This window comes from Rhipicephalus sanguineus, chromosome 11, assembly GCF_013339695.2.
Source record: "Rhipicephalus sanguineus isolate Rsan-2018 chromosome 11, BIME_Rsan_1.4, whole genome shotgun sequence".
Classification (NCBI taxonomy): domain Eukaryota; kingdom Metazoa; phylum Arthropoda; class Arachnida; order Ixodida; family Ixodidae; genus Rhipicephalus; species Rhipicephalus sanguineus.
In genome coordinates, this window is record NC_051186.1 from 126,614,093 (window position 1) to 126,633,224 (window position 19,132).

The 19,132-nt window shown below is 51.2% G+C and overlaps 1 protein-coding gene across 2 annotated transcripts in view; it reads left to right on the forward strand.

Annotated features, from left to right (window-relative positions):
* LOC119374136 (26S proteasome regulatory subunit 10B) overlaps positions 1–19,132 on the forward strand; it is a 398,774-nt gene that overhangs the window by 360,164 nt on the left and 19,478 nt on the right. For both annotated transcript variants that reach the window (XM_037644199.2, XM_049420451.1), the window contains exons 4-7: positions 922–961; positions 1,070–1,190; positions 2,115–2,229; positions 3,376–3,525. In XM_037644199.2, the coding sequence (XP_037500127.1) occupies positions 922–961; positions 1,070–1,190; positions 2,115–2,229; positions 3,376–3,525 (426 nt within the window). The remainder of the gene's footprint in view (positions 1–921; positions 962–1,069; positions 1,191–2,114; positions 2,230–3,375; positions 3,526–19,132) is intronic.

Genomic DNA, 19,132 nt, shown 5'->3' on the forward strand with positions numbered 1-19,132 from the left:
TCCATTTTTTTTTTTTTCATTTCCTGTTCATTCATTCTGTTAACAAGGCTGTTAATGTTCACTGCTGCAAACTCGCCAAAGTGTATTTTCGGGGGCGGGGGGGGTGCAGGAGCTGTTCAAGCTGCTTCTCAGCTTTTTCTCCTAACCTTCCTCCTCTTTATGGTGAAAAGTAAATGACCTCTTATTATTATTATTCTCAATACTCCGAAATCTTACATGGAATGATATCTGAACACGAAAACATGTGAACACACTAATTGCATTTCAGATGTCTGGAAAGTTTGAACGCATAAACACATACATACAAGCACAGATACTTGAATACAAAACACCTACGTTTGTTCATATTACCACCTTATTGTTGTAATACACGTAAGCCTACTTTATGAGGTTGCTGCTGCTGATGGAGGTGCGCCCCTTTCTATTGATGATTCTCAGCTTTGAAAATGCTTTTGAATGTTGAAAATGACCTTTTGATATCTGAGTTTATCGGATAAATCCGAATTGTCAAAAGTTTTACCGGCGAGTATTTATCGGATCTTTTCGGATTTATCCGAAAACACGGAGCCCTAATTATAGGTTGTGTGCCCCGGCTTTGCAGGCACTGAACCATTTCGCAGATCTTATGTCTTTAAAGCATCTGTGGCCAACTGTAGTTAAAGCGATAAGACCAGACAAGGTCACGCTTTCGATGCACTTAGTGTATTGCAGCACCGTCACTAATTTTTTGCCCCACCTGGCACCTGTGGAGCGCCATGCTAGCCCATTGCAGGAGTGTTAACCGGCTGATAAAATGGAGAATCTGGTGTAGTATTCTTTTGTGCACAAAACAAACGTCTCGAATGGACCACTGGGCTTTTTCCTTTGATGTGTGCAATGTACAAAGAAACCACATGAAAATGGACAATATTTCAATTCCAGATTGTTGGCGAAGTGCTGAAGCAGCTTACAGAAGAAAAATGTAAGTGCTCTGATCTCCGACGTGTGCGCTTCCTCTCTCACACTGTTTTTCACATTACGTTCTTTTGCATTACAAGGCTGAGCACGCTCTCTTTATGCCATTTTGCAGTTATTGTAAAGGCAACCAACGGGCCGCGCTATGTGGTCGGATGCCGACGGCAGTTGGACAAGGCCAAGCTGAAGTCCGGGACCCGTGTGGCTCTGGACATGACCACACTGACGATCATGAGGTGGGTAGCAGCCAAGAAAAAGAACTGTTTTGTAGTACTTGCTGTTCTGTACTGACCACTTTGTGCCGCATCATCTTGTAAGCTCTGGGGCCATATTCTGAGACAGTCACTTTCAGTGACAGTGTTGCTTTGCGTGACACAGCATCTCCCTTGTGTGACGATTGAAGGAACTACTTGCCCACCTTTCGTCAGCCAGCCAATCACCTCGCCTGAAGGCGATGTCTTAGGCGTGACCATCTCGGAATGTGGCCCTTGCTTGACTCACCACAGCAAGGCACTCTCCAACAGGCTCGATACACTGGCACAAATTGCCAGTCTAGGAGCAAAGCAATTGGCATTTGAACTGGGGCACACAAACATTAACATATCAAATTGCACACTTCACAAACCCTTCCATAATCACATAGATTGATGGTAGCAGTTCTCTTCATATCTTTAAAAGATGATGCAAACATATTTATTGACTGAAAGCCAACTTCACATCATCTTGATTGCTGCCCTTGTCATATACAGATTGCTTATGCCCCACAATTCTTTTTCTTTCCAATCCAAAGTTGTAGTGACCATCTTAACTTTGATATTTTCATGTGCAAACCATTCGTGTATACATTTTTGTTTAAATGGTCTACTTGTAGTAGCTAGTTGCTACATTTTTTCTTTTTCTGACCTGTGTGTAAATCTTTTTGTGGTTTAATCAACATCGAGATGTGTGTAAGGAGGAATGTCGGGACGGGAGATGAGTGCTAGGTTAGGCTTTCCGTACCTTTATATAAGTCTGTCCCCTGGGCCACTGTGTACTGGTTGCCTGAAGGAACAGATTGACCACTTTGCAAATCGTCTGTAATGCTCGTGCGACACGGACGTTTCCTCTCCAGTGCCTTCGTTTACTTTTTATTTTATTCTTTCATTTTCTGTTGGCCGCAGGTACCTTCCTCGGGAGGTGGACCCACTGGTGTACAACATGTCACACGAGGATCCCGGCAACATCTCCTACTCCATGATCGGAGGTCTCGCTGAGCAGATCCGTGAGCTCAGAGAGGTGAGCAGGGGACACATTCCTGCTTTCTACTTGAACAAAATGTTAGTTCCTGAGGCCTAGGACGATGGTAGGGCTTTTGTTTCTCTGATCCTTGTGCTAGCATGAGGACACAAGAACATCTGTAAGTTACGTGTTGTTTGATTTCTTTGAACGAGCCCCAAACCACTTTTTCAAGTAATCATTATACGAACTCAGTATCGGAGATTGTTGCCTCACTAAACGATTGTCGCAGATATTTTTCAAACTCGTCAATAACGATGGTTTACAGGGATTTGTTGCACTGATTTGTTCTCTCGACAGTGATTTGTTCTCTTGTCCTGACGAGTACACTGGAAGCTACACGGGGAGGGATGGCACAGGGAGAAGAGGCTACATCAGCCCACATCACGACCTCGAGCACATGCCATGAAACACGGATTGCCTTCTCTCATTGTGATTCCTGTGCACACTACTGTTGCTGTGGTGTAATTTTAGCACACTGCAGATCACCGTACCGGCATGTCGTGACACCCCGTGGCATGAAGCGCATCTGATCCAAACACCGCTCTTGATTTATGCCAGCTATTGGCCAATAGCAGCAGTTTGCTGTTTGACAGCATACAGCTGGCACCCCACCCACTCGAGTCAGTGTGGATGGCACCTCTGTACAAAGAGACGGCAAAACCTCGCTTTCCGCTTGTAAACTCTACATGCTACGCATGACTATAAAATGTGGCCTAACTGTTCACAGCAGTGTTTGCCGCTCATAGAACGTGTTTTTTCACCAAGTCAGTAGGGTGGTTCAGCACCCTTTTAAATCTTTTTACCTTTCCTGCAAACTTTCTTTGCTTAATCTCTGCATACACACACAACTCTGTTTCCTTCGCCTGTGTGTACACAGATGCATGCTGCTGCACGCACACGGTAGACGGAAATCTCTTAGTTAGAATTGGTGTTTAAATGGAACAACTGCCTCTAACATGATTGGTTTCATACCTGAATTCTGCACCCCCGTTCACCTCTTAGTAAACAGAACTCCTCTTAAATGGAACATATATTCCTGGCCCTTTCAGCTTTTAACGAGAGTCTACCGTAACTTCGCAAGCAGCAGTTAGGTGCTGCTCGTGAAATTGCTAACGCAGTTTTCCGCGTCTGTTTTCCCTTCAGGTGATTGAGCTACCCCTGTTGAACCCCGAGCTGTTCCAGCGTGTGGGCATCACCCCACCCAAGGGCTGCCTGCTGTACGGTCCCCCAGGCACTGGAAAAACTCTTCTCGCCCGTGCCGTGGCAAGCCAGATCGAAGCCAATTTTCTCAAGGTGGATTACCCTGCTTTATCTCTACCTACGGCTTGCTTATTTTTATTGCATGAGTGAGTTTGCCAACGTATTGCACATACGTTGGCAAACTCACTCATGAGTCGACTCACTGAGATTAAAATTGAGCCATGAGTTGAGTCTGAGTGAGTAATATTTTGGTGAGTTTGAAAGTCCCGTTGAGAAAAAGTTTTAGTGAGCCTAAGTCCGAGTGAGCCCTAAGCGCAAGATACATTTCATGTGTAAGTCTGAGTGAGCTCCATATATCTTTTGCCAGCGTATGCTGCTATCTATTAAACTTCAGCATTACTATTAGCCTTATGTCTGTGCTATTTATACTCATGTTTCTACTCACAAATACTGACATGTATTTTAATGCACTAGCATTGATACACCAGCTCAATATTTATTGATCAGGGGTGAGGGGCGTGAGCTAGGCAGGAGGCAGGGGATGTGCCTTGACCCCCCATCCCCCGGTCGAACTCTTTCACAGGACGCTCTTGTTAAAAACATCTTGTGTGAGTCATTGCTTTGAATAAAAATGTCCTTACTGATTTGCAACAACTGATAACTCGTATTTGAAGATACGAGATCAAAAGGCACTGATTAGAGCATCGATTATGCGAGACGCTGGTGTCAAACAGCACTGAATCATGGTCAAAAAAGCTAACTGTACGCTAATGGACTCGCGAGGTGACTCGCTCAGACTTGGATCGAGCTGTGAGTCTCAATGTGAGTGAGTCCGAGTGAGTAATATTTTGGTGAGTTTGAGTCCAAGTGAGTTTGGTTAAAAAAAATTTTAGTGAGTGTGAGTCGGAGTGAGTCCGGTTGAGGAAAATTCTGGTGAGCCTTAGTCCGAGTGAACCCTAAGGGCAAAATATATTTCGTGAGTGAGTCTGAGTGAGCTCCACATTTTTTTCCGACCTATTTTTGTGCATTAGAAGCCTCACCACAAGCAAGAGGATGGGAAAAGCAGGCAGAAGTGGTCTATCTGCTATTGTTAGGCCAGCTAACGTAGAAAACATCCGGCACGCAGGCTTGCACGGTCAGAAGGATGACGTGTTTTCATTTCACTGCGAATGTAAATGGGGGCCCCACCAGCTTGATGCTGCACCTTGTCGCTTGCTGCTGCAATCCGTGCAGTGCTTCGCCAGCTGGCAGTGTGGCCGATAGATGGCGTGTTATAAAAATGTAGCATTAGGTTTAGACATTCCAAGTTGCTTCACCACTGAAGAGCCTCATACACAGTCGAACCCACTTATAACGATCCCACATATAATGATCTATCGGTTATAACGACCATATTTGGGGGCACTTACGATTTTCCTATGCTAACCATTGATGCTGCGTCCACATATAGCGAACATTTTTCAAAGCCTCTTACTTTTACAACGAACACTTCAGACACGGTCGCGGTAAAAATATGGTGCATACGAAGCGAAAAAAAGTTAAAACATTCCTTCTAAAGCGTGACAGGGGCGCGCGCTCGCGCGTGCCCCACTCCAGTTTACTCGCGACTAAGATATAGGCCTCCCAAGCTCGGCCAGGGGGCGCTGCGTCGCACGCGTTTCGCCGCCTTCCTAGCAAAAACCGGTCGCTCCCCTCCTCGCGGCTGCCTTTTGACTGCGCTGTCTCAGCACGTTCTCGCACCCTGCACGCGCTGTTCTCTGCTCGCCGTGCACGTGCAGCTTCACGTGTGAAGGTTTAGAAAGATCCCAGAGATGGAAAAAACGTTTTCACGGTGGGAATCTCAAGTACCAGAGGAGGACGGTTGATCGACAACCTTTTCGGGACCGAGCAGGTCGTCAAGGGCGATGCTGTTTGTGCGAGCGCTACGTGCGTGCCGATGCTGAACGGGCACATTTCTTTGACATTAATAGGGAGGTGACTGCGCGAGTTCTGTAATTATGTTACCGGTAAAAAGCACATTCGTTGCGGCAGTCATGTCTACTCGGATTTCGAGCTGTCAGCAAACACCCAGCACGCTTTCGCGTGCGTTTTCTATTGATAACTTTTCGATCGCATGGATGCCAAGTTTGCCGGCCGGCTTTAAATTTATTATGAGCTCAGTGTGAAGAGCATAAATTTACATCTGTCCTGTTGAGTCACTGGCTGCATCGCAATGCGCAGTGTTCAGTTTCGTGGGAGTTTCACTTTTGCCGAGGTTTGCATCGAATGATAACAGCGTCGGATCGCAACTTTAATGTCACCTTGGATTTTTTTAGAGCTCCCGTTGACAGCATAATGATACGCTAAAAAAAGAAATCATGCCCACTTCGACCATGCATGTTTCTTGCAGAGGCGTGTTTCATTTCGAATAATATCGACGCCTGATCACGCACCGTGTTCGCTTATTCTAACGTCGCTTTGGTTGTTTCGACAGCTCGCTTGGTCAGCATCATACTATACAGGGGCGTAGCCAGGGAGGGGGGGTGGTTGGGGGGGGGGGCTCAAACCCTCCCCGAAAGTTTTCAATTTTGGTTGCGTATATGTACACGCACACATACAAACGCACGCACGAACATAAAGTATGGTTGGACCCCCCCCCCCCTGAAAAAAATTTCTCGCTACGCCCCTGATACTATACAATACCCACTGGGATTACTTATGTTTATGATTATGCCGAGATTTGTGCCCAATGATAAGCGCATCTGAATTCGCGAAGCCATCGAAAATTTAATTGCCGCCTTGGTGGGGGACTTCGGATTAATTTCGGCCACCTGGGGTTATTTAACGTGTACGTAAATCTAAGTACGCCGTTGTTACTGCATTTCGCTCCCATCGAAATGCAGCTGCGTGAATGAACCCATGACCACGATCTTAGCAGCGCAACACTTCAGCCTTCTAAGCAATCACGGCGTGTCGCATGCAAGGCCAGTATAAACGCTCAGTGCAAACATACAGCTTAATTCTGTTTACAGGGAGCCGCGACGGGAAATGTACCGCAATCAGCTGAATTAAACACTTAGTACTCACGGTACGTTATTTAAACTGTGGTGTAATAAGCCCACGTGCTCCGCTGCTGTCACAGTACAAATGGTTGACTCGGAAAGCCAGCGCGCTATCTAGAAACGTACAGCGGCTGTCTATTTGTTGTAGCTTTGGTTCACAAACGCACTACCCTTTCAAATGAGCGCAATCATCGCATTTCTCCCCGTTAATAGTTCGTAATACTGTGTACGACAAAAATTGCTTCACGGTGACAAGACCGCAAAAGCATCGCGGCGAACTGCCATAATCCACTCTTGACGCCTCTGCTCCTCGCACTGCTTGCATTGGAAACGGTAGAACTTGACGGGCAGTTTTCGGCCCTTCGTCATTTTTAAACGTTTGTGACAGTTCACAATGCAGCAGGACAGCGTGCCTGCTTTCGAGTACGACGAAGGAACGGCACCCATAGCGTCAAAAATGCGAGATAAAAGCCCCGGGGAGCACGTTCTCCGCGCGCGCAATGGGAAAACCAAGCAAGAGCGACCCGTCCGAGCTACCGGAGGTTTCCCTTCTCTCCGCTGGGGCGGTGGACGGCGCTGCGCAAACTTGAGCGTTGGAGGCCTATCCCTGATCGGCGAGCCCCGCACGCAGATTTCGGACGCTGCGAGTGAGATTTCTCACTTTCCAGCCATTTCTTCAGTGGCAGAATGGCAGTGAGGGAAAAAAAGGGAGGCAGCATGAAGCCTTGTGATCAGCTTTCGCGCGGTAACCTTTCCTAACGCCGTTCTCTGCAGCTACGACCGCCTGGGATGAACCAAACAATGCCTTGGAACGCAAGAAGGCATAACCGCGATAACTTTCCATCGCAAAAAGGTTCACTGCGTCCCTAAACTCGTCGACGCCACAATGTGCCGCAAAAGGTCGTTCGTCTTTTAGGTAACGGCGGAGACCGGTCGATCGGTGATTATGACTTCCACGCGATTGCAGCGATGCCTTCGCGGATAAGCATCAAAAAAGAGGGAAAGCCAGGTGGCGGCCGTCGATGAATGTGCCATTATGACTTATGGCCGACAACCTTATCACAGTCATCTGTAGATATCTGCTTGGCTGCGCGTGTGGCGTACGCCGTACACTGCGGATTGACGGCGGTACGAGCGCGCCATGCTGCCGTTCGCAAGTTTGCCGCCGCCGCGTCGTGTGAGACCGCTTTAAAGTGCGTGTCGCTTTGTAGAAACTAAAGTAGCTCGCTGTTGTTGAGTGGCGTGGGCACCAAGAAACGTCGATGCACTGACAGTGAGCATATACAGCGTGTTTGAATAGGTGACAACTCATGTGACAACTCAAATCATCGTGCAGGGCCGCGAGAGCATCGCGGAGACGTCGAGTGCGCGTTGCTTGCAAAATGCTTGTTTTCGCCGCGTTGAACGAAGAGGCCAGTCGCCACACATGTGCACGGTCCGGAGTGAAGCACGAAGAACGTACAAACGCGCGCATACGGCATACAGCAAGCGGCCCGGCAGTGACCGCGCGAGCCGGGTAGGGGACGCGCTGCACGCAACTAGCCAGGGATGATCGGCTCCACGTCGCGGTACCGCGCTTCGGTGAAACGGTGTCGGCTCATTGCAAAGGCGGTTAATTCACTCGTGAGCACGCAGCGGGCGTCGCTTCATGACGCGAAAAGGCTTAGCTTGTCACCGAAGGGGTTGTTAGCACTTTCATAGAAGTGCAAAGACAAAAAAAAAAAAAAAACGGCTTGGCCACTAAGCGCACGTTTTTAAGGGCGAGTCCATATAGAACGAACTACTGATATAACGACCGATTTTCGCGACACTTTCGAGTTTGTTATAAACGGGTTCAACTGTATACAGTGGAACTTCGATTATACGTCCCCCGGTTCTGCGACGACCCGCGTTTTACGACGAATTGGCTTGGTCCCGGCAAAACCCCCATAGAAATAATGTATTAAAAACCTCAATTGTACGACGCAATTTTACGCCGGCCCCGCCTCGTACGACGCTTTGCTGGACTGTCCGAGAAAAAAAAAGACCTACGATGACGCGGGCTGGCACGCAAACACACTGCGGCCGGGCGAAAAAAGTCGGGAAACCGAGGAACCGAGTTCGTATCCGCGCTGCCACCACAGGGCCTCTTCAATTTTTCGACACGCGGTCGGCCATAGCTAGCCAGAGCCAACGTTGGCCGGATCCAGCCGGAGCGCATTCGTTTTGTCGCATTGCACTGCGCACTTCCGTTGTCGCCTTTTTTTTTTTCTCTCTCTCTTCTTTTGGGTGGTTTTGTAGTGACCGTGACCGTTGTGACCGCAGTGACCGTTGTGAGCAGATAACATGGCAGATAATCTCGAGCTCGCTTTCTAGTATACGATAACTTTCACTACATTTCGTGTCGTTATACCGGACGTGTTGAACGGCGATTGTTGAGCCAATGTTTGCGACAGCCGCGGGAACCGGAACTCGCCGCTGTCTAGCTACCAGAGGGCTGGGGCGTTTTAGCCGCTCGCGATTGGTCGAAGCTTGCAAATGATGATGATGATGATGATGTCTGCTGCCTCTTCCCTTTGGAGCGGGAGATCAACGGTCTATGCCGGATCGGGCAAGGAAGAAAAAGACAAAGCGAAGGTCAAGTTAAGAAGAAAAAATTTTTAAAGGTGGGAGGAGAAAGGGGGGAGAGAGAAAAGAAAAGAAAAAGGTTGGTAACATCCAATGCGCCCTCGGCGCATCATAGCCGCCGCTACCGCCGCGGCGCGCGCGTTTGCTCGACCTGTTTTCTCCACCAGCATTCGAGCCGCCGCTTCGTAGCCTCCACCGCTTCCCAGCTTGGCGGCTCGCCGGACCCGCGAAAACCGAGAGCCCTTGCCAAAGCGCTGCTGTCGTTTGTTGCGCCCGTTGCGCCTTGTGCCGAGGTGCCAGAGTCCTGAGCATCATGTATCGCAGGGCGCAGGCCAGTACACTCTAGCACAATGTGCCGGATTGTCTCTTCTGCGCCCTGGCACAAGGGGCACATCGTGTCAAGCTCGGCAGTGTACCTGGCGCGCAGCGAGCGTGTCCTAAGTACACCACTTCGCGCCTCGCACAGTAGCCCGCTGCCCCTGGAGTTGTCATACAACGCCTCCCTGGCAATATCCGTCTTTGCCTCCCAATACAAGGCCAGGGCCCTCTTCGCTCGTCCCGACTCCCTCCATCTCTCAGTCTCGACCGCGCTAACTGATTCCCGCACCTTTTTCCTTGTGTCGCGCTGGAGGGGGGCCGTCAGCCGGATAGCCTCCACCCTGTATCGCTCCGATAGCGAGCGGGTTCGGGCGACCCATTTCGTCCGCACCGACCGGAGGTGTACGTACTTGTACACCTCCCGGGCCCAACGGCCATCTGGCAGGCCGCTGAGGCGCCTCTCGTAAGAGAGTTTGGCGACTGCCTCCCTCGCCTCGAAAGACGACCACCCAAGGTCGCCCTGCACTGCCTCATTAGGAGTGAAGGCGTGCACCCCCAAGGCTGTGCGACCCGCTTCCCTTTGGCGAACCTCGAGCGCCTGCCTAGTCGCGGATGAGAGGCACACCACAGCGTTACCGAAAGTCAGAGCAGGGACCGCAACACCTTTCCACAGTTCCCTGGTGACCTCGTACCTGCTGAAGGCCCACAGAGCTCGTGAGCCCAGGAAGGCCCGGCGCTTTAAAGCCTTGGCACGCAACTCCTTCTCATACCCGCATATATAGTTCATCGTTGCCGTCACCGTTACCCCAAGGTACTTGTATCTGTCCGTCCACTCAATTTCCTTGCCCTGCAGCAGGAGGGTCGGGTCCCGCACTGCCTCCCATGGTGTGAACCGCATGGCCGCAGACTTTCTTGCACTGAAGTTCAGCCCAAGATCCGTACCCTCCCTCGCACAGATGTCAAGCAGAGCCTGCATCTCGGCCGCATTGTCCGCCAGCAGGACTATGTCATCTGCGTAGAAGAGGGCAGGCAGCCTTCGTACTCTCTGAAAACCCTCCTCTAGGTAGTTCAAATTGAACCCCAGTCCAGACTCTGAAAGCTTCCTCTCCATTCCGGCCACGTACAGCATAAAGAGCAGTGGTGACATCGGACAGCCCTGCCTGAGTCCCCTAGACACCTGAATCCGGGGAGTGATCAAGTTGCCCCACTGAACCACTGCCTCGGCGTCTGCATAAAGGCGCTGCAGTAGGTTGCGCCACTCCTCTGGCATATCAAGCGCCTGCAAGATTTGCCATAGCCTGTCCTGCTCAATGCTGTCGTAAGCCTGAGATATGTCGAGGAAAGCAAACAGGAGGGGGCGCTCTTCCTTTACTGCAATTTCCATCACCTGGGTGACAACAAATAGGTTGTCTTCCAGGCAACGGCCAGGCCTGAACCCGTTTTGCAGCTCTCCTAGGACATGTTCCTCCGCCCATCGCTGTAGTCTCGCCTTGATAACGTGGCAAAACAACCTATACATAGCTGATGTCACGGTGATGGGCCTGTAGTTGTCCAGCAGCTCCCTATCCGTTCCCCGCTTCCATATCAGGCGCACCCGCATACATCTCCAGGCCTGCGGTATTTTCCCCGATGTTAGCACTCCATTCAGTGCCTCCAAAAGGATTTCCCGAGTCTGCCTTTTTGTGCGCTTTAGCAGCCCAGGAGGAATCCCGTCTGGGCCAGCCGCCGAACTGCCCGCCAGGCGACTTATCGCTCTGTCCAGCTCCCGCTGGGTGATGCTGTCACATCGTGGCGGTGCCGATGCCAGCTCGTCCTCCTCCCGGCGGCACACCGTAGATTGAAGCTTGGAGGCCATGCCCCTTCGTATCAGGTGCAGGCACTCCTCGCCCTCCATTACCCTCCCTGATTCCGGATCCCTCAGCTGATGGCTAGGGAGATCGGAGTTCGTCTGCTGGGCCTTTATGTGCTGCCAGAACTTTTTGCTCGAGTCACGCCCCGCTTCCTTTATGGCACGCAGCAGCTTCCTGTTTACCGTGCTCATTTTACGTTGCACCATCGAAGCCATTTCCTTTTTTGCCTCTAGGTACAACGACCACAGTGCAGAAAGTTCGGCTTCATCTGCTCCGCGCCCCAAAGCATGCCGGTGACGTCTGCAGCATTGTTTGCGTTGAGCCAGGGCCTCGGCAACCTCTCCATCCCACCAGGCCTTCCGTCGGTGCCGCCCCCTCGTCACTCGTCCGGCCCCTGCTTCATCCTGTATTGTCCGCCTGATCCACTGTTGCAGCTCCTCGTATCCCTGCCCTTCCATACGAGGTGCATCTTCCTCGAGCTGATCCACCACCCTTTCCAAGGCCTCATCAGACAGAGGCCTCAGGTTACCTGCATGGGCATCGCGCTTCGTTTCTGGGGGGTTAGTCCCAAAAGACAGAAAGATGCTGTGGTGGTCACTCCCCAGGCTTCGCTCACCAGTGCTATCGATGCTCATATACGACAGCTTTGGGAGAAGGACAGGGGACAGGAAGCAGTAGTCAATGCAGGAGGACATACCGCGTACCGCCCATGTTATCCTTCCCATACACTTTTCAGTTGCATTGAGCAAAGTTAGGCCCAGCCGCTCAGTCCATTCAAGCAGCAACCTGCCCGCCCTGTCGGTGGTACCATCCAATGCCTCTATGTGGGCATTGAAATCCCCCACTACTACCACTGGCCTGTTCATCTGTGTAATGTCTTTTTCCAGACAGGCCAGGGTCTCTGTGTTCCTTTGGTGCACCTCCCTACCCGTCCAGAGGTACACCAGCCCCAGGGCAATCTCAATTCCCCCAATCTCTCCTGTGAGCCACATGTGCTCCTTACAGTCTCTTTGGACTCTGTCCCATTGTGTGTCTACCTTGGTGAGAAAACCAAGGCCCCCGCCTTTTCTTTCTCCCTTAGTGCGGTTTAGGCCTGACCAGACAAACTGCCTGTTTGGAGGAGGTGTCTCCTCGTCACGTAGGTGAGTTTCAGTCAGGCAGGCCACCGTTACATTCTCTTTCTGTAGTAGGAGAAATAATTCCTCCCACTTCGCCTCCTTTCGTCCCCCTTGCAGGTTAAGGTAGAAAACCATATCTTGTTTTCCCTTACGCCTGCAGCGCCTCCTCTTGCGGGTATGCCTCTCGTGAGAGGCCCGCCCAGAGGGGGTCCTTATATCTACCACCTGTGGGGGCCCCCCTGGGAGCGCCTCCTCCCATTCTCGTGGGGGTGCTGTCCCTCCGCCATCTGTATGATGGCCTGTCCCAGAGCTGTCATCAACGTTCCCGCTGCTGGGTGCGATTGGCTTGGCGGCCCCCAGTGTCTGGTGGGCATTCTTAGGCCTAAAAAAGCACACAGCCTCCTCCCCAGGCGCTGTCCCAGCTGATCTGCTGTGTCATCCCGGTAGGACGGGCCCTGTTGCCCATGCCCTAGTCGCCAACTAGCGCCCACGAATTCTACCCGCGGCCCCAGCTCCTCGCACATTTTCCGCACAGCCACATTCCACTCCCTACATGGATTGATATGGGTTTCGCTGCCAGATCCTCTCTCCGTTAGGGCATACACCACGAACCGATGCCCCTGGGCCTTCTGCAGCCACTTGGTCAATAGTGCTCGGAGCTGAGATGCTGAGCTCTCTGGGGCTGAACTGCCATCCGACATCTCCAGAGAGCCAGCGTGGAGCACTACTATGGCTGCTGGGGTTTGCCAAATGTCCTCTGCCAGGTCCACCGATGAGCATAGCTCTTGTAGAGAGGCACCTTCCTTCACACGGAACATCACCCTTTTGTTCCAGCCAACAGCTTTAAGCGCTGCCCGTTTTAACCTGGCGGCGTTCCCGTCTCCATATACGAAGGCACGTCTATCCTGCTGTGCCGACGCGCCCAGCTTCTCCAGGTGCCGCTTGAGAGCAGCCCCGGGCGTTACCTGATCCTTAGGCCCTGCCAGGTCTTGCTCTTCCCGGCCCTGAAGAGAGGTTTCCTCATGTCCCCCACGAACTACGTCGGACTTCGCAGTCTGAGCCTGCGCGCAATTTGTTCCTGGGCGGCGTTTCGCTCTCGTCTTTGGTTTCGTCCGCACATTGCCCGTCCCACCCCGGTGCGTGGGTGGGGTTTTTTCAGGTTCCCCTGCCGCCTTTACAGTCCCGCCCGAACTCGACGCATTCGCCGCTCCATCCTCGTGGGAGGCCGTGCCGTCTCCCCGAGGCGCCTCCGCTGTACCGGAGGGGGCCGCCGCCGGTCGGCACGCAGTCATCTCTTCAAAGGCCAGTCTTAATGCGGCGATCTCATCTCGTAGGATTTCGCGCAGCTTTTCTTCCTGTTGTAGCGCTTGCCTTAGCGCTTCGCACTCTGTGGTGCTCCCCTCCTTGTCCTCCCTCTCCTTCTGGAGTGTAACCCTCAGAGCCTCACACTCGCTTCTGTAGGCGTTGATTTCACGCTCGAAACGTGCCTCCAGATTGGCAATCAACAGTTTGCTGTCATCGGCCTGTTGTTTTACCAGCGCTGCCATCTCAGCCTTCACAGTGTCAATTTTTTCACACTGTCGACACGTAAACGCCGGCGCAGCTCTGGCTTCCTCGACAGTCTCGAACGGCGTACACTCCAAGTCGACCCAAACCTCACAACTCACGCAGAAAACCCACTCCTGTGAGGATGACCCCGAGCCCGCCTTCCTGTCTGCCTTCCTTCCCATGGCGCCCAAGCCTTATTTCACTGAGCCTGATGCGGCTGCGCAAAAAACCCCAACCCCACGAAGAAGAGACAAAAAACACACTGTTCCTATACACCCCCAAACGCTTCAGCTGGCATCAGCCGAAAGAGCAGGAGGAGCGGGTGAAAAGCAAGGTGAAAAACAATCCGATGCATGAGTACACAGAGGCAAGCTAGCACTCGCTCACCTACATAAGACCAAAAACCAAAAAACAGATGCGTGCACCCGCATGCGGCGTGTCCTATAAGCTTAGGAAGAGTCTGACTTAGCTTGTCTGTAGACCTTCATTGCTGTCCACCTGCCATTCCCTTGAAATCCGTTTGATTTGCCGCGCCCGATTCAGCCCATGTGCTCGCCGGCTCGTGGGTTGCCAGTCGAATAGGCCTACTGCCGTGTTGCCATTCAGCCATTCCTTCACGTGTTTGCCTCATCGGTTGGTGGTGCTGCGCCGCAGCTGCTGTGTCCACGTGCAAAATTTTCTGTGTTCGGTCATTGGTGTGCGAGGAAGCTTTCGAACTTTTGGTTGCGAGTGCTGCGTCTCGCAATGTCGCGGAACCGAAAACCGCTGACGCTCGGAGAAAAACTTCGCATAATCGAGGAGGCAGAGAAGCGGAACGGAGCAACAAAGGCCAGCATTGCCCGCGACCTGAACATTCCCGAGTCGTCGCTGAAAACGATCCTCGCGTAGAAGGACAGCATCCTACTAAATGCGGCAAAGTTCGGCCTGAACAGGAAGGCCGCGAAAGATGGCAAATATGCTGCCATGGAGAAGGCCCTCGTTGAGTGGTTGCGTCAGGCCCGCAGTTCAGGAATCGCCGTGGATGGCGCAATTTTGAAGGAGAAGGCTGAGACAGTTGCATTGCGCTGCGGCATTGACGACTTTAAAGCCTCCAATGGCTGGTTGGATCGCTTTAAAAAATGCAGTGGAGTTGTGTACAGCCGCTGCTGTGGAGAGAGCGCGTCAGTCAGCTCCGACACTGTAGAAAAGTGGACTGCATTGCTGCCGGAATTGATACGGGAATACAAACCGTCCGACGTGTTCAACGCAGACGAAACTGGATTATTTTATAATATGCAGCCAGAACAGACATTGGCATTCAAAGGAGAGAGCTGTCACGGGGGTAAGCGAAGCAAAGAGCGTCTTACCGTATTGCTTTGCGCTAATGAAGACGGCTCTGAAAAGCTTCCTGCCCTCGTGATCGGCAAGTTTGAGAAGCCGCGATGCTTCAAGAATTTGAAAAGGCTGCCGTGCCAGTACACGTTCAACCGGAAAGCCTGGATGACGGCTGCTATGTTTTCTACATATCTGCAGCAGCTGGACTCCAAAATGGGGGCTAAGAACAGAAAGATTCTTCTTCTGCTTGACAATGCGCCATGCCATCCATCAGATATGTCGCATTTGAGAAATGTGAAAGTTGTATTTCTGCCCCCCAATTGCACTAGCCAGCTGCAGCCACTTGACGCTGGCGTCATCAAGTGCATGAAACAGAAATATCGGAAGTTTCTGGTGCAGCGTCGGCTGGCGGGCATGGAACGCAAGCAGTTGGATAAGAAGCTTTCTGTGCTTGACGCAATGCACTACATTGCTAGTGCATGGGACGCAGTCACGCCAGAAACTATCGCCAACTCCTTCAGGCACTGCGGCTTTAATAGAAGTGGTGCTTGTTCTACCAGTGAAGCTGCACTGCCTGTTGACGATGAACCAGAGTTCGGCAGCCTGGAGCTGCCTGGATCTTTCGCGGACTATGTTGGTGCCGACGACGACGTTGCAGTGTGCAGTGAAGTGTCGCTGGATGACATTATCGAAACCGTGCGTCCCGACACTGGGGCTCTTCGATTTTCCACTTCTGGCTACCCGCGGGCTGCCAGAGCCAGCCAGAGCGCGCTCGTTTTTCTCGGGTTGCTCCGACCCCCCCGCGGCGCACTTCCGGTTGGCGTTCGTTTTTCTCGGGTTAGACGGTTCTGGCGACCCGCGGGGAGCCCGAGGGTCGCCAGAACCTTCCAGGACAATTTAGTCGTGGAAGCTCTCTGGAAGGTTTCGGGCTAGCAGACGCCGAAAAGAGACGATACGCGCTCGCCGCCATCTTTGTGAGGACTCGACGGATTGCAATGCGGGCGCTACACCTTTGCTTGTCCTTACGCTCGGGCCGCTCGGCGCCGTTCCGCCGTGCGAGATGGCGCGATTACGAGTGGCGGCGAGCATTTGGAGCTAATGTTTATTGCTTTTCTTATGTGTCCCGCGAAGTTTCCTTCCGTGAACAACGCGGCGAACTGTCGCGTTCTAACCATTCTAACTGCGTCGTGCACATGTCTTAAAAGTTATGTACACGTTCGTACGAACGCATGGAGACCGCTTTCGAGTTCATTTTTTCGTAGTAGTATTCGATTGTGGTGTTTTGTGTGCTTTATGTGCATTTAGCTGAGACGATTGTGATCGATATACTTCGCTCCGTCGTATGTTTGCGTGCGTGAACCCCGTCAGAACTTAAGTATTTCAACTAGGTCATCGATGTTGATAAAATGCACTGATCGAATAAAAGCGATCGCGACGTTGTTTTTTGTGTGATGCTCGTTGGTCGCGAACGGCGTGCGAGCGTACTTCGATCTATGGGCCAGTACATGAGGTATGGTATAATGTTATGCTACGACGCGTCGATGTGAAAAAACGAAGATGAATTCAGAAATGTATACATCCTTTTGTTGCTTATTTCATCGTCGGCTCTGTCTTTTTCCACCTCTTAGTAATAATTCCATGCAGTATGTACGCGGTTATCACCTAGTAGCTCAAATAAAAGCTGAGCTAGTACATGAGATTTTTGGAGTGCCACTTAGGACTGGAAAAGAGGCTCAGGCAACATCTGCCAAAACGAGTCCAAGACGCGTCACACGGAAGTTTATTTTAGATATAACACGCACTCCGCCGCACGTCTCAAGTTATGACAAAACGCAAGCTGGTCAACGCGTGTGTGCGACGTAGTACGCGATAGATCCTCGAGCTCTTTTGGGGACACGATCACTTTCGCGAGATTTTCGCGTCGTGTTGTGCAGCGACTGTTACACGTACTAAGCAGACGTGAGCTGGTTAAGCCGTTAGCGGCGCGGCAGCTCACCTTGCATCGCTTTCGTGGCGCCGTGCGCCAGCTGGCTGTTTTGTTCGCGGACGGGGCGAGTTGCGCACGATTTTGCGAACGTACGTGATCGTATCCCAAATCCGTATGCTCGAGAATATCACTTCAGCTCTTCAGAAAACCTAGCCACATATTTTCAAGCGGGCAATGCAGAAAAACCAACGCGCACGCGGCGCAAAGTTTCGTTTGCTGCCACGGCGGTAGCGTTTGTTTACGTTTAGGCTGGCTGTCCCAGCGTTCGATTTTGTAATCTTGGGGCAGCTTCGGGTTGTCTCGGGTTTCCCACACACGTGACCAAGACGCTGTTTCCTGTCCCGACCGGAACTAGCTGGCTGACCCTCTGGCTATCTCTGGCTGCCAGAAAGCTGCCAGAAGTCCGAAAATCGAAGAGCCCCACTGCGGGAACTTCCGACGAGGAAGAGATGGACGACGCTGCAGAGGCTAGCGTGTCCGTTCCGACTTACGCGGACGTGTTGTGCTACGTCGACCACATTCGGCGGTTTGCTTGCGCACGCGATGAGATCGGCGACTTGCTGCCAGATGTTGCAGCTATCGAAAGAAAGCTGATGCGTCGTGGCTGGGCAAACTCTCGGAAGAAAATCACAGATTTTTTTAAAAGGTGAGAAATAAAGGTTCGTTCACACCTCCGATAAAATGCGTGGTTGTCATTTTTTCAATTAATTTAATCTACGTTCCTCGGAGCAGCGTACGTTTGTGCCGCGGACTTTCTTAGGCATTATGTGCCCGCTGTTGTGGGGCAAAAATGACCGTCACTGCCTATATTCTCGGTTTTTCGATTATACGACGCCCGGATTATACGACGATTTTGCGCGGTCCCCTGAAAGTCGTATAATCGAAGTTCCACTGTATCTCTTTTCATATTTTCTTTTTTACAACTCATACATGACAAGCTCCCAGCCTAGCCACTTTTCAGTTGTGTTTTATGTCAGCTGCGCAAAGTTACCAAAAGAAAATGCAGGCACCACTACTGTGGAACTACCACTCAAATCAAGCTACCTAAATTTAGGACTACGTGAGGAAAGACTCACAAAACTGTACTGTTACCACGCATGAGTGCCACTCATCCTCTAAAATATTCTATGCCTTCCCTTGTGACGCCAGTGGAAGCGATGTCGGGGCAGTTATCACCTTGGTTTCATTTCATGCCAAATGCCTCAAAGGACAACCTGTTAGATACTCTGATTGCAGCAATAAAGAATGGTGCTGGCGGGGTGCTTTACGTTCTTGTACATTGTACAGTGGCTGGCCCAAGAGTCAGTACTTCAGTCTGTTGGATTGTAATGCGAACCGACTGTTGCATACAACATTCTCCACATCCTCTCTATAGGTAGGAAAGAGGATTACTTTTAAGGGCTCGTTTTTCTTTGTTAGACACAATATTAATGAGAACTAACAGACAATAATGCCAAGGAAAGTATAAGGGGTGTTATCTGTAGCATTTAGAATATAAATGTGAAGAAAGTAAAGTGGACGAAAAGACAACTTGCCGCCGGCAGGACCGAACCTGCTGCGACCTTCGAATAACGCGTCCGATGCTCTACCACTGAGCTACGGCGGCGGTCATCCCCCCGTCCACTTTATAGGGTATATATCAAGTACACCACAAAAACGGCCTTTGAAAAAAATTGTTGTTTGATGCCCTCTAGCTCAGTCGGCGCAAAGCTACAGACTCTCACGAATAGGTGGGAAAATTTTTGGCAGCAGAAATAAGCGAGCAGAACGAGTTTTGAACTTCAAGGAAAACGTGGAAATTTTTTCAGCCATATTTATGATATTCGGGAAAAACACTGGTTGATATGGCGTGGAATGACCCTATAGTCAGTTACAACCTAAGATGTCAACTCCACCCACAGCCATTGCTGTCCCTCC